General features: G+C 35.7%; 1 protein-coding gene across 1 annotated transcript in view; it reads right to left on the minus strand.

Annotated features, from left to right (window-relative positions):
- CCDC88A (coiled-coil domain containing 88A) overlaps positions 1-14,765 on the minus strand; it is a gene marked incomplete at its 5' end in the record, with an annotated part of 73,636 nt that overhangs the window by 33,129 nt on the left and 25,742 nt on the right. Inside the window, 7 exons of the mRNA XM_082480218.1 lie at positions 442-588; positions 3,416-3,574; positions 4,233-4,314; positions 7,093-7,262; positions 9,054-9,194; positions 9,763-9,846; positions 10,629-10,687. Coding sequence (XP_082336344.1) covers positions 442-588; positions 3,416-3,574; positions 4,233-4,314; positions 7,093-7,262; positions 9,054-9,194; positions 9,763-9,846; positions 10,629-10,687 — 842 coding nt within the window. The remainder of the gene's footprint in view (positions 1-441; positions 589-3,415; positions 3,575-4,232; positions 4,315-7,092; positions 7,263-9,053; positions 9,195-9,762; positions 9,847-10,628; positions 10,688-14,765) is intronic.

A 14,765-nucleotide genomic window follows, 5' to 3' on the forward strand; every position in this document is an offset into this window, starting at 1 on the left:
AAAAAAAAAAAAAAAACCAAAACCAAACCAAAGCACCCAGACAAATTATGACTTTATATTTTAGAATATTTAGGTTTTGGAGAAGAACTGGTTAAAATAACCTCTTTTATCTAACTATTTAAGTGACAACAGACTACCTTCACATTAAAAAAAAAAAAAAAAGATCCTATTGTTCTTACTAATGACTCTATTTATTATCATATTTTAATTGACCGATTAAACACTGTACTGCCTTAAGAAGAGTACTGCCTTTGCAATTTTTCCTTCCCTAGTCAGAACCAAAGCTAATGCAGGAAACCATATCTGAAAAGTGTTAGTAAATCAGGACATTATCTTCCCCCCTATCCCACACAATTTTCTGTGGAAGTTCTTCTTTTATTAAAAATAGAAATGAAATCCAATGCATATCAGTTTTTTTTGTTATCCTCTATTTACACTTACCATCTCCATATCATGTAATTTAGCTTTTAATTGTAGATTCTCTTTTTCTAACTCATGTAATTTATCAGAACGGGCTCGGGTCCCCTCTAATTGATCTTCCAACATTGTCTTTGTTTCTAGCAACACTTGATTGTCTTCCTTTAACTCCTGCAAGAATTAAGCAACAAAAAAACAACGGAAGTATTTACACATCATAACTAGTTTTAGAAATGTTGCTGTAATGCCAAAACATTCATTTGGAGGCTGTAACAGACTTTATAAAAAAAAAAAATTTACAGCAATTTCACACAACTGTAACTTACGAAATTTTTATGAAAAGAATATTTTATGTAACTACAAGAGAAATTAAATAGTACCTAAACCCTTAAGAATAAATAAGGTGTTCATAATTACAATCAAACTACAAACATCTCTGTTATTTGAGATGTGATCTGGAAAGATGTATTACACATATATGAACTACAACTAAGCGAGAGGCTGACATCAAATAAAAATTACGGGTATCAGGCTCAACACAAACAAAAAGTACTTCACACCCCATGTAATTGAATTGTGGAGTCTATTGCTACATGATTGTGTAGATGAAAAGGCTTATGTGTGTTGAGAAGTTATCTAATTCATGCAAGAGAAGGCCAAAAAGTTCAAAAGTACCACCTCTGAGTATGATTTTCCTAAGCAGAGGCTGCCGGAGGCTGGGACAGCATAATAAGAACATATCACCAAGTGCTTGCCCTGTTCTTTTACTCTCCTCTAAGCACCTACTATTGGCCACTGCCAAAGACTGAAGACTGATGTAGATGCTCTTTTCAATCCATAACTTATCAGACCGAACTCTCTAATATTTGGATTGTAGGAAATGGAGAACAAAACCCAAGAGTCATCTCCTACAGGTCATAATTAGGTTTACAGGCAATTGGGCAAACTTACTTAAGCCCAAAGTCAGGACGTGATGCTGAAAATGCAACTGCATGCTTAAAATACAGCCAACCATATTCAAAAGTCCTAAACAGCTTTAATTTATGTATATAGAGGAATTTTTTCAAGGGCATCTGATGAAAATAATAGTATGCAAAAGCATGTAATTGGCAATTTTACTCATGAAATATGAGTAAAATATCCCGTGTCAGTTGATATGCTTTATTTCTGACCAAAGCTATTATCAGAAGTTCTGGATGAAGGATCCACAATTGAACATTAAGAAGTTTTGGGTTTTGCCTTGCAGTATTTACGATCTCATCAACAGTAGCTTTTATCAGCAGTAGTTATTTTATGCTGTGACATATGAAGTATACATTCATTAAAAAGTTTTAAGTTTTAAACATTCAAAGAAAGAAGTCTCTTTCCAGATGATGCTGTATCATTGGTCATTAGTATTATGACATTTTTCTGACATGATAACTAGAACATTGGGGATATTCTACCATGTCTAGGCAGCAGTTCTGTGTCAAGAAAATCTGGAGGTTACCACAGATCACAACATTGAGATATTGCTTAGGAGTTGCTATATTAGAAGGTGTAGAGAGAAGTCATCTTTCCACTGTATTCAGAACTGGTGAAACCATAATTAGAGTATGAGATGCTGTTTCAGGGACTCAATTTTAAGTTCTGACTTAATTTATGTTCTAAAACAGAACCCAGAGAAACAAAAAAAAACACCTTGTAATGCAGAATGCTGTGGGGCTGTAGAGCACAAAGAACTAGGAGAGAGGACACCTGACATGTCACAGTCTTCAGACAAGAAAAAGGCTGCCATGAAAGGCTGTGGACACTTCATCACTCAGGTCTTAAAGCACCGATTAATGTCAAACATTCATTTGGAGTGGTACGGGTATATAAAAACCCCTTTCTTAAAGCAGAAGGACTGCATGAGTTCCCAAGATCCCATCCAGGCCTGTGAATCCAAGAGGCCACATTAAATAAAGAAGTTATGTAAAAATGTTCTGTTACCATAAATCAGCCCAGTATCTTGGGTTTGCTTTTTGGCTATTTTTACTCTAAAGAAAGGGCCTCATACCAGTATCTCAAAAACTACATCTAGGCAACATCATATTTGCTCCAATGAACATTCATTTTGAGTTCTCCCTGCTTGTCTAGGAGTCTTTATTTTTTAATGACCACCTTGAAAATGTCTTTAAACTTTCACTTACTTTGAGAGTGGCAGAGCACTGGCACGGGCTGCCCAGAGAGGTTGTGGAGTCTCCACTCTGGAGACGTTCAAAACCCGCCTGGACGCCGTCCTGTGCAACCTGTTGTAGGTGACCCTGCTCAGGCAGGGGGGTTGGACTAGATGATCTCCAGAGGTGCCTTCCAACCCTGACCACTCTGTGATTCTGTGATTAGTTTTTGACTCCCACAAGTAATTGTTTCTTTCACAAATTCTGCCACCTGGGCATTTGGCCAATAAATCTGCCACTTACAGACAGAATGATGGCCTAATAAAATCCTGCACGTTGATGATTTGTTTCCTAAACTTCTAACTTAATGACAAAAATGCAAGTCTCTCTTGCCTGGTGTCAGTGCATCCTTTCTTGGCACATTTTATCCATGGAATGCTGTTGTCCTATACTCATTTATGCGTACAGCCACTATTTCCTCAACACTTTACTTAGAAAATTACATTCTCTTTGGAGATCCACAAGAGAAGAAAGAAATTATTACATTTATAGCATATTTTTAATTAATTCCTCCTTGGGTTTCTCGATACATGTTATCCTAAACAGAGGCTCCTACTGATCTTGCTAGCTTAGAGCTATGGTGAATACTGCTGATCTCAAATGAGACTGCATGCCATTAGACATAGGGACTCTTACCTAAAAACTGTAATTTATCACAAAAGACTGACTATCATATATCCCAGAGCAAGAAGCTATAACACTGTTTTCACGTCACAATGTTTAAGCCATCAAAATAACTTTGAAAAAGCCACAGCAAACAAAAAATGATGGTTATTCAGTAATGTCTTTCCTTAATATACCTCCACTCTAGCTTTGTAGAATTCAATATCATGCAGCCTCTCTTTATACCGGCTGACTTCACTTTCAAGCTTGTCGACTCGAATTGCCTTCTCACGAAGAGCATCTAATTCATCTCTATACACTCTGGCAGAACGGGCATCTGAGAGTAAATTCATATTCTAGAAAATACGAAAATAAAGAAATTAAAGGCACGAAGGATAACATAGCTGCTTCATTATTTAAATTGCAGTTAAAAAAAAACCCAGAGGGATATCACAAGTTAATTCTGAGAACAGTAAAGAAAAAATATTTTAGAGGCTCAGTCCAGATGATGTATTTCCAAGAAAACAGCATCAGCCCTTTTCAAGGAGAGTTATTTACGTATTTGTAAATTTCAGAACAGCACCTTTCTTTTATAGATAATACTCTCAAATGACCCCCAATAATTTTATAGACTCATAACCTAGTAATAAATGAATCAGATGTTTTCCCTCATTATCAACTCAGACTCAAAGTATAAATAAAACCAGACAAAATTTGATTGCATTGGTTTTGAGTATTCAGCACATATACACTCATAGGATATGTTGGTGGTAAATTGCTTGAATGTGGGAAAAAAAATTAGAGAAGAAATACTAACCTAACCTAGAATATTTTTCCAGCATACCAGACCAAATAAAGGAATAAATTACACAAGATCTTATTCAGAGTGCAGAATAAAAAAAATGCATGAAAACATACTTGCTAATACAAGAAAAGCAGGGGGAAAATCGTTCTGATGGCAGCAGGGTTTTTTTGACCACTTGTTTTTAAACTATAGATTTACAAAACCCATACCTCTTGCTGAAGTCTCTTTAGTTCAGCTTCCATCTGTTCAAGTTCTTGTTTACAGTCAAGCAACTGCTCAGTCTTTTCCTCACTTAAAAGAGAAAACACAACACAGTTAAATATGATTGCAAAACTTGATAATTATCATCTTGTTTGAGAAGAGAACACTGAGTTAATGAGATTTCCCTTATTTAACCCAGAATTTCATGGACATGAGAGTGTAAAACTTAAGTATGCCTTTACGCTTTAGATATTCTTTAGGTTTTAGTCTATATCTGATCTTTTTAATTGGGTTAGACTTTTCATGGTCCTTTAAATCGTTCACTAAGATTTCCTATTTATGTTGGGCAGAAAACATTAGGGTATAATAAGGGATTTTTTTGTGATAAGGGATAAGGAATTTTTGTTGGCAAAAAACCCCCAAACAATACACATGAATGTGTACCAGGAGATTCACATCCAAAAGCAAACTTAGAATAATTTCAAAATATACACTGAAAAGGTCCAAATATTTTCCAGGAGCACCAGACAATGATTATTGATGCATCCAATTTTAAAAACTTTTATATTTTTGTAACTTTTCTTTTTCTTACAGCAGAAAATTAAGGTTTTCAGGTGCCTTTCTCATTAAAAGAAGATACTATTTAATAACCTTAATTTTATGAAATGCATAACAAGTTTTAATTTTATCAAAAGAACACAGTGTCTGCTTTAGTCTATTCAGAAATGTGTAACAAATTGACATAGAATACTACAATTTTTACAGAACTCATTCTTAACTTCCAGCTAACAGTCATTTCTCAATGCTCAAAAAATGAGTTTGTTAAAAAATGAGTTCATTAAACAATGAGTAAGTGCAAAGGAAATATTTAATTCACTCAAAACCACAGAATACCTAATGTTCAAAATACAATTGCACTTCAGAACAAACAGTATTCATGGTTGAAAGAACTTGCCACATCCAAAATTGTATATCCTTGAAAGATGTATTGCATACTCAAACATGTTACTGTATCATTTAATATTTTGAAATACAAGTATGAAACAAAACAGAGATAGAAAAGGGGGAAATAAGAGAATTTAATGGACTGAAATGTATAATACAATCTAAAAGTAACCATACTAACAAAAATACATTTATTTTAAACAAAACTAGAGCAGTTATTTTAAAAAATGAGCCAATCTCACAATGATTAATCTTTTTGCAACCATACATAGTTTCAAAATGGTCGTTGACAGCCTACAAGCATACAAGGGTTCATCTGCATATAGCTCAGTACAACACCATTGTTCATAGCAGATATCCAAGTTTTCCCTCTACACGGGTGTTCAGAAACCATAAAGAAATATAAATGTATTATGTTAGATTACTATAACTTTCCTATTAACATTCATATTCCTACATTATTTTTCTATATAGAAACACACGGGACTTTATATAGAAAATTAGGTGTGCAATTTCCAGTTCTGGAGTTTTTATATTATAAGCCCCAAATCGCTGTTTTGCATCCAACTGTTGGTATATGGTGCTGCAAAGAAAAAAACCTTTACAGACCTTTTGTATGAAATTATATTAGTTGCAGTGCATACTAAACCAGACATGAAGGTTCATTGCCAAAACCAGATTATAAATAAATTTAAAGCTGAATATTTTCAGCTCTGGAATGAATCTAATTTTAAATTTATCAAATAAATGCAGCATTTAATACCAAATGCTACAGACAGAAGTAAATTTATCAAAGTCTAGTATACTGCTACGCGTAAAGGAAATTTATTTACAAATCGAATTCAAACAGGAGTGCAAAATGTGAAATGTTCCGAGCCATCACTGTTGCCCTAATTGCATGCTTCAGCTACAGACTAGAGAGGATTGTACTAAATTATACAGAACATACCAGTGTTCACTGTTTAGGCTATCTATTAACTGTCAATCAAACTAATAACAGCAATTTTTTCACTAATTTTCTTGGTGCAGCTGTTTATAGAATATCCTGGGCGGGCTCATTTCAGTAGACACATAATAATACAGACATCAGAAAAAAAAGAGCCGTATCTTTTTGTCCTCTATTCTTCACGAAGACCAAGATGCAGTGGGGGAAGGGGATCCTCTGAGTAAATCAACCAGATACTTAATCCAGCCAGCTAGAGATGATCTGATCAACAGACTCTGATAAGAGCAGACCAGCGAGCTGATAATTGTGGCTTTATGCTACCTTTAATTGTGACTTTATGCTACCTGATAAAACAGGTTGTCATTAGAATACGAAAAGCCAAGAAACAAAGATCTTTGGTACAATGGGACTGAATTTCCACAGTACTTGGATGAGGTGAAGGAGGGGAACACGTCCCTTAGCTAAGGAGTCAGCACCAGGGGGACAAGACAGCACTCCCTTAACTGGATGAATGTAGCAAGTCGGAAACTGTATGAAACCATAACTGACGCAAGCTATAAAATGTACTCATTTTACAAATTACATTATTCCTCAGACATAAATAACCACCCCTGCCAGTAAACTCGAAGTCTGATTGCTCAAACATAGTTAGTTTTTCAGATAGTTCAGCACAAAAGATACAAAATTACCACAGCACTAGTTCACTGATTTCAGTATGTTTATGGTTAAAACATCAATGCAGTTCACAATACAGATTAAGCCAAACACAAAGGAAAAGTTGTATTTGTCACACCGGTCCACAAATATGCTTACATGCTAAAAATAGGCTTCCTGGGGTGCAATAACTAAAAAAGCACTTAAAACTAATCTGCCATTTGAAGGAACGAAGAATTTGTCTAGAGTACTACTTTGTGCAAAATCAACAGAATTTTAAAACGCTACGACTCAACACACTTCTGCAATCTAGGTGTACTCACAGCTCTTGCCTAAGCCTTCTTATCTTTGCTTTGGCATCTGCTAGCTCTACTGACAGGTGCTGTCTGCTTTCAGTGCGTTTCATGCCAGGAGATCCACAAGGTGATTGCGCTGCTGATGCATGAGGTAGAAAACGGAGACAGTCCCGTTCTTCTGAGAGTTCAATGATAGTCTAAGAAATTAGGAAAAAAAAAAAAGGAAAAAAGAGAAAAAAAAGCACAGAATTGCAAATTGCATTCAGAGCGCCATTTATATGTCAGAAACTACTATCATTCACTGCCTTAATAAATCAATCAAAGACTGAAATGAAGCAAGAATAATGGAAAAGTTTTGCTATAAAAGAACTAACTCAGAAGCCCTATGTACACCTCTATACTTCAGTCACAGCTATTTAACAGTACCATTTGGCTACTCTTAAAACTACTCAAATTTAGACTTCCAAGTCATAGAATCATTTAGGCCTTTAAGATAATTGAGTCCAACTGTTAACCTCGCACTGCCACATCCACCATTAAACCATGTCCAATAAACATCTACAGGTCTTTTAAATACCTCCATGGACAGTGACTCAACCCCTTCCCTGGGCAGCCTGTTCCAATGCTCGACAACCATTTTGGTGAAGAAATTTGTCCCAATATCCAATCTAAACCTCCACTGGTGCAACTTGAAGCTGTCTCCTCTTGTCCTATCGCCTGATACTTGGTAGAACAGACCAATGCCCACCTTGCTACACCCTCCTTTCAGGTAGTTGTGGAGAGGTCTCCCCTGAGCCTCCTTTTCTCCAGACTAAACCACCCCCGTTCCCTCAGCTGCTCCTCATAAGACTTGTGCTCTGGACCCCCTCACCAGCTTCAATGCCCTTCTCTGAACATGCTCCAGTGCCTCAGTGTCTTTCTTGTAGAGAGGGGCCCAAAACTGAACACAGTATTCCAGGTGCGGTCTCAGCAGTGCCGAGTACAGGGGGACAATCACATCCCTAGTTCTGCTGGCAGCACTATTTCTGATGCAGACCAGGTTGCTATTGACCTTCTTGGCCACCTGGGCACACTGCCACAAAATTATCAGTGCTTGGATTGGGTAATGAAATGGCATGAATTCCTTGAACATGAGGATAAATACAAATCTCTGAAGAAGCTGGTGTTCTTCAGCGAGCAGCAGCACCCAAGTCAACTGAATAAAGCATGAGACCTATAGGAATATTCCTATTTCATCATATAAATAAAGGTGTTATCCTAATATGAAGATCTCTTCTTTTTTAACGTTACTCTTCCTTTGTGTTGCAAAAAAGTATTACCACAAATCCTCTCCCTTCACTGTTAACTTTCTGGTTTACTCTTATCAAGGCAGTGAACTGGAAAGACAGTTTCTGACTGTCAAAGGAATATTCGGAATAACTGCAACATGAACATATCCACACTCTACGGAGGGGCAAATCTGAGATCACCAAGACGATTCATAACTTGCAATTTTCATTAAAAACATTTCTGTTTCTTGATTCTCACACAGTACAATGATTGTACCTCATGATAAGCTTGTAAGACCTCACGTCCTAGTATGAATTCCGCTCCAGTTCACTCAAAGCTGTACAATAGGATACAGTAATATAACGGGCACCTTTCAGTCACTGGCTTGCAAACTGACAGGTTACCGACTCCCGGAAAATTCAGCTGCTAGAGCTTTGGATTTTCTGTTTTCAACTACAGAAGAATGTTATTTAAAGTTGTTTCAGACACTGGTTACATGAAAAACATCATCTGCTATTATCTTTTCTAGTTTGTCATAGTATTCAACAACTAGTATGCACACTGTAACTACCTCAAACACCTCTCTGGCAGTAAGGAATTCTAGCTTATTTATGCTATCAGAACATATATTACACTATTAGTTATAAAAATGGTAAGCTGTATCATTTTCAGAAAATTATTTCTTTATATTTCTCTTATGCAACAAACCACATCCATACCTCTGAGTGCTCATCTCTTTCATCTATAAGTCTTTTTAAATGTAACGCCATATTTTTCAAGAGAGGTTCAACGTACTCTTGTGTCAATACAATGACATCCATCCACTGCAGATCAAACACATTTTCCTGATTATGAGTTACCTACATGGAATAAAATGGAAGAGAAAAAAAACCCACCCTCTTTAAATTGTAAGAGCAGAAAGGAAGCCTAAGAAAAAAAAGCTGAAACACTATGGGTTAAATTCTCTAGAAAAGGTATGAAAAAAACATTTAAAATCAATTAAATTGTACGTTATGGAATAATTTCTTGTGTAACTGAAAGTAACAACTTGTACTTCTGGCAAAATAAGAAGCAAAAGGTGACTATGACATAATATATGTTACATATCACTTACATGGGATTTGAATTGTATGTTATAATTACGTTTGCATACGAAAATTTCACTAAAGTAAATTTCCTGCAATTCTAAGAAATTCTTGGAGCAACATGCTTGCTCACTAGTACTGTTTTAACAACATAATCCAAAAGAGCTTGATAATTAAATCTTTATGTGAATCAAGTTAAAAAAGAAAGGCATTTTTTGCTTACTAAATATAATACGTATACAAACTATTTTATTTACTTGCTTTTGAACAAATACAATTAATCTTCTTAAAATACAATATTCCACCTCCAAAAAAAATTAAAACCAGGAAAATAACAATATACCTCTTGAATATGAGCTGCAACAGCTGCTCTTGTGTCAAAATCCAGACCTTGGATTCTTTCAATAAATTCTTCTTTTTTCTGACACTAAAAATAAAGCTATCTATTTTAGATACATGCACATATATAAAATCACAAATATTTTCATTCTTCCTTTGTATTTCCAAGAGCTAAACATGATAAATCTGAAATTATAATGATCACATTGCTAAATTATTATCCAATAATTTTGTTGACCAATAAACATTTGGTTTATGCCATGTTATAGTAATTACAACAACTTCCAAAACTAATAAAATGATAAAGAAAAAACAGCTACTGAAAAGGGGAAAGGAAGAGGTTTCTTAAAATAGCTACTTATTAGAATTTCACGACAGTGAGTTCCACAGGTATTTTTTCAGTGTCCTCCTCTAGTACTCAAGTTGCTTATTTAAGTTGTTAAGAACATATGACTGACCTATTTTTTCAGTTTAATTAGCTGAAAGGTACAAACTTTCCTAATAAGAACAGGAGTCCATAAAAAAAAAATTATTAAATAAGTTTCAATAAGATACATCAGCAAGATAATTCTTCAGTACTTAACCATTTTCTTCCTTTCTTTACAGTATCAGGTGAAGTAACAATATTACAATTTATAAACTATTAGAAATCCTACATACACAGTTCACTATATTCACACAATAAAATGTAAGAAGTGTACAGTTGTAGCCATCTTAACTGTAAGAATATCCATATTTTCAAGGAATACCATAGTACCACTAGAAGAAGGAAGGCAAAGTTATCTACCGCCTCAGGTATTAAAATAGTAAGAAAAGAGATCAGTAACACATAAATCATTTCATACAGATATACACTTATATCAAACTTACCTGAACCGCACAACCAAGTAAAAGCAGGAGGAGTTTTTTTATTTCTTCAGTACCTGGCTCTAAGAAGAAAACAAGAACAAAAAATGGTAGGTGTAAAATTGTAACTTGAGTTTCTTCTCCTACCCCTCAGAAAACATCAGGTTTTCTCATTATTTTCATATAATTTATGTTAACCTAGTTTAGAAAATAAAAAGATGAAGAAACCCCCATCTTTCCAGCTTTCAGCTTAGTCCTTTTTGCCATTTAAATGCCAACTTTCAGCATTAACAAATAGCGTAACATCCATAATAGCTCCAAATGGATAAAACAATTTCAGCCCTTTGTAAAGCAAAACTTAAGAGTGACATTTTCAAAACTGCTTTGAAGACATACAACAAAGTTTTCAACTGTAATCTCAGCTATCTCAAGATACTTACAAAAGCGCTTAAATTATTTGCCACCCCTAAGCTATAAGAGTTAGGTGACAAGTTAATTTAAATTATTTTATAAAGCTGTACTAGATATTCTAATCTATAATCTAAAAATCAAAATATATTTCCAAATTTGGCTTTAAGCATCTTAATCTCCCAAAGAAGAAGATTAAAGAACTGTTTACAGATTAGTAAAGACATTTCTTACTTTTTAACACTCGTCCTGCTACTAAATATATGCTCTACCTAGAAAATAAACACCGTAAAGCAAATGCTTTAAGGATGGCAAAACAACTTAGGCTAGTTGGAACTAAAGTTTATATGGCCATACATCATTGTGCTGTACTGAAATAGGAAACACTATTCATTGGGCTAACTAGGCATAAGAGGGTCCTAATAGCATCCTTTATACGATATACTTTGGATTACAGCCAATAGTTTATTTCACTGTTAGCTAACCAGACAAAAGCTATGATGTCAAACATAATAATGCTGGGTCTGGCTAGAAAACTGACCTTTATTCTGCAAAACTGTACTCTGCAACACAGCTGGTATAACTACTACCATCATCAACAGACTCACTCTCAGTCCAGATAGCAAACACCACAGTGAAAGTCTAGCATGTACTAAGGTATGCACAGTCCTGACCTAAGCTACTGAAGACCCTTTTTTTAAAGGGCTCAGTTGGTATCCACCGATGAACTCCGATGATCACAAGACAATTATAAGCATCTGAAAAAAAGCTCAACCAGAATGTTCTTTCCAAAAATGGCAGTTTGCAATCTTCTACACTGGGCAACTAAATCTATTTTGGATGACACCCCACCCCACCCCAAAACGTAACAACCATTCACTTAGAAGCACTTAGAAAATTGCCCTTTGATTTGATCCACCACAGTATTTTGTAAGTGAAGTAAATGCAAAATCCTTCTCCAAAAGTTACAGATATGAAGTAATCTTGATCAAAAGAAGAAATTAAAAAGAAATCAAGAAAATACCTAAAAGGATACAGAACCCTCAAAGACTTTGAATAGCTTTCAGTAAAGAGTCAAGCCTGCTGCCATAAAGCAGAGATGCAAGACAGATGCTAAAATTCTCCACCTTCCTCAGCTTCAGGAGTTTTATTATAACAATATAATAATAATTTTTTCAACTTTGACTCAACCTGCTTCTTTTAGAGGGAGATATGTATAATCCCAATGAACATGTAATGTTTAAATTTTTCAAAAGAGGTTTCTCTTACATTACAATCAACATGAACTCAAAGGAGAGATCTTTGATCATTTATACAGCCTTCTTGTATCCCGAAGACTCGAGTTGTGAAGTCTTTCACATAGAAATAGAAAACACCAATGAACACGTTTCATCAGAAGCACGCTACTTCAGCTAAGGAAGTGGAATTCCACCTGGCTGCCTTACATTAATAAAGGTTATTGTAATAGAAGAAATCCATCCCAACATCTCACATCCTATATTCATTTATCCCAATAAATTAATCACTTTTCCTCTTTTTTAAGCAATTTCTGATCTCTTTGCTCACTGCTTCAGCATCTCTTGATTGGCTTTTAAAAGCCTACCTGAATATCATTTCTGTGTCTCTCCCCCAAATTCCCTGGAGCAACATGGCAAAATATCAAACAACCTCAGCTTCCCACTGCTACCAACCATCTTGTATGTTTTTCTTCCTTTTTCTCCATCACAAATACAGAAATAGATCATTCTCTTCTACACCCTCCAACTTGCTGCTTGAACTTTGTCCCTACCCTGTATCCTACTCTGTGATCTTCCCTGCACTCACTCTTATCCCTGACTTTCACACCCTCTGTAGCCTTCCATCCTCCCCTGGCTTGCTTCCTCAGAAATATGAACTTGTTTTAATCCTTCCTCTTCCCTTGCGAAAGAACATTCACCTCATCATTACCTCCTTTCTCCTTTTCCTCTGTAATTTAACATTTACAGTCACACGCTGTAGCTCTTCTCCTCCAGATTTCTCCTCAAACTGGCTTCCTGCCAATTAGCTCAACTGAAATGTTTCTTGATAAAGTCTCTGATGACCTCTTTTTTACCAAAGCTCAAATCCAGCATTTTATCTGCTTTTTCCTTGATTAGCCAACTGCCTCTGACACAGGCAAACACATTTCTCCTCCTGAAATCTCATCTGCCCTTGTCTTCTGCAATTTGTCATCTTCTGGTACTTCTTTACTAATCATTCCTTAAGTGCAAAGTAGTGCAAAGGCAAAAAACTGGGACAGATCTATTTAAAAAAAATAAATAAAAAATATCACAGCTACAGCCTAAGCTTTAGTGGACAAAATCCTAATCGTTATCAGAGAATCAACTTTTACTATGGGGGTTTGCCTTGATGCAATCAGATTTACATAGCGAGTCTCTCAAAAGGTCACTGAGGTTTGATTTTGCTACACTTGCCCAACAAAGAAAATAAGCTTAGAAGTCCCTGTAGGGATGAGGCCCTCCAAGTTGACACAGCAAGAACAGTCTTAACTTTCAAAGGGGAAAGGTTCTGGATGGAACCCAAAAGAACAGGTCTCTCTTCTCATTCAGATCAAACACCATGATGAATTCAAGCAGGAATCTGAAATGTCTTCAAGAATATTGTCTATACATAACAAATATTTTAATGTGTGGACTATGCTACAGTAAAGTCTGTATTTTCTCACAAATCCAATGAAGTCCCCACAGGAGAGCAACGCGTACACCACCAGAGGTTCCAGCTGCCAAACCAAAAAAGCTACAGACTTAGCTGAGGCCTCAAAACAGGAAGAAGCTTTTATTAACGACTAAAGCACAGGTTTATATGTATACAACTGAATACTAAATTATCTTTGTGGGGTTTTGGAGTGCATTTTTAATAAAATTTCATCTTCTACTAGATAATGTTGTTAAGACATATTTTATCTCAGTATCTTAAAGAGAATAAAAAATGTCACTACAAAACCAATACTATGACCTGTGTTTTTTAATCTGTTTTTCCATTAAATCTGATCTGTAGGCAAATCCACAGAGTCTTTCGAAAACCTTCAGAAAGTCTTCAATCAAAATATAAAAGCACACTGGATTCTATTTTTTTGGAAAAGGAGAAACCACATTCACACTTCTTGGTGCATATGATAAGATTACAGCATCTACACACATAAAAACTTAAAAGGCTGTGACCTCAGAAGCAAAAGCAGCAATATTCAAAAGCAGAACGTAAAAATAAAACACAATTAAACCAAGATACCTACATAAATGAGATATATGCAGATGCGATATGGAAAGTATCAACGTTATGAACCCTGGAATTGAAAAGTGAGGTAACACAGATGGTTCTTCTTGCTCATGAGAAAAATCTAGTCTCACATACATGGAAGCATGGCATATAAGACATCTTAAATAAATAAAAAAAGCCAGGGGAAGCTACACAGCCTGTTAGAGTAGTTCCTAACCTCTCTGCTGAGGTGCTAGAACATCAGAAGTAGAACACATGGGACACATTAGACCCAAGTAAATAAGTTCTGCCCAATCCATAGTGGCTCCATGCAGGCCAGGTGTGTCTGCTCCGTGCTTCTGGAATTGAGAGCATGGTGCAGAGATTCCCAAGTGGCTGTGGATAGTCAGCTGGGTCCATACAGGCTAATTTTCTTGGTCTGAAAATTGCAACTCTCAGAGCTGGAAGCAGAGAAGGTGGGAGCATGGAGAAGATAGTGTCAGTTCAGGGGAGAAAGCA

Source organism: Vanellus vanellus (assembly GCF_965231255.1).
Source record: "Vanellus vanellus genome assembly, chromosome: 3".
Classification (NCBI taxonomy): domain Eukaryota; kingdom Metazoa; phylum Chordata; class Aves; order Charadriiformes; family Charadriidae; genus Vanellus; species Vanellus vanellus.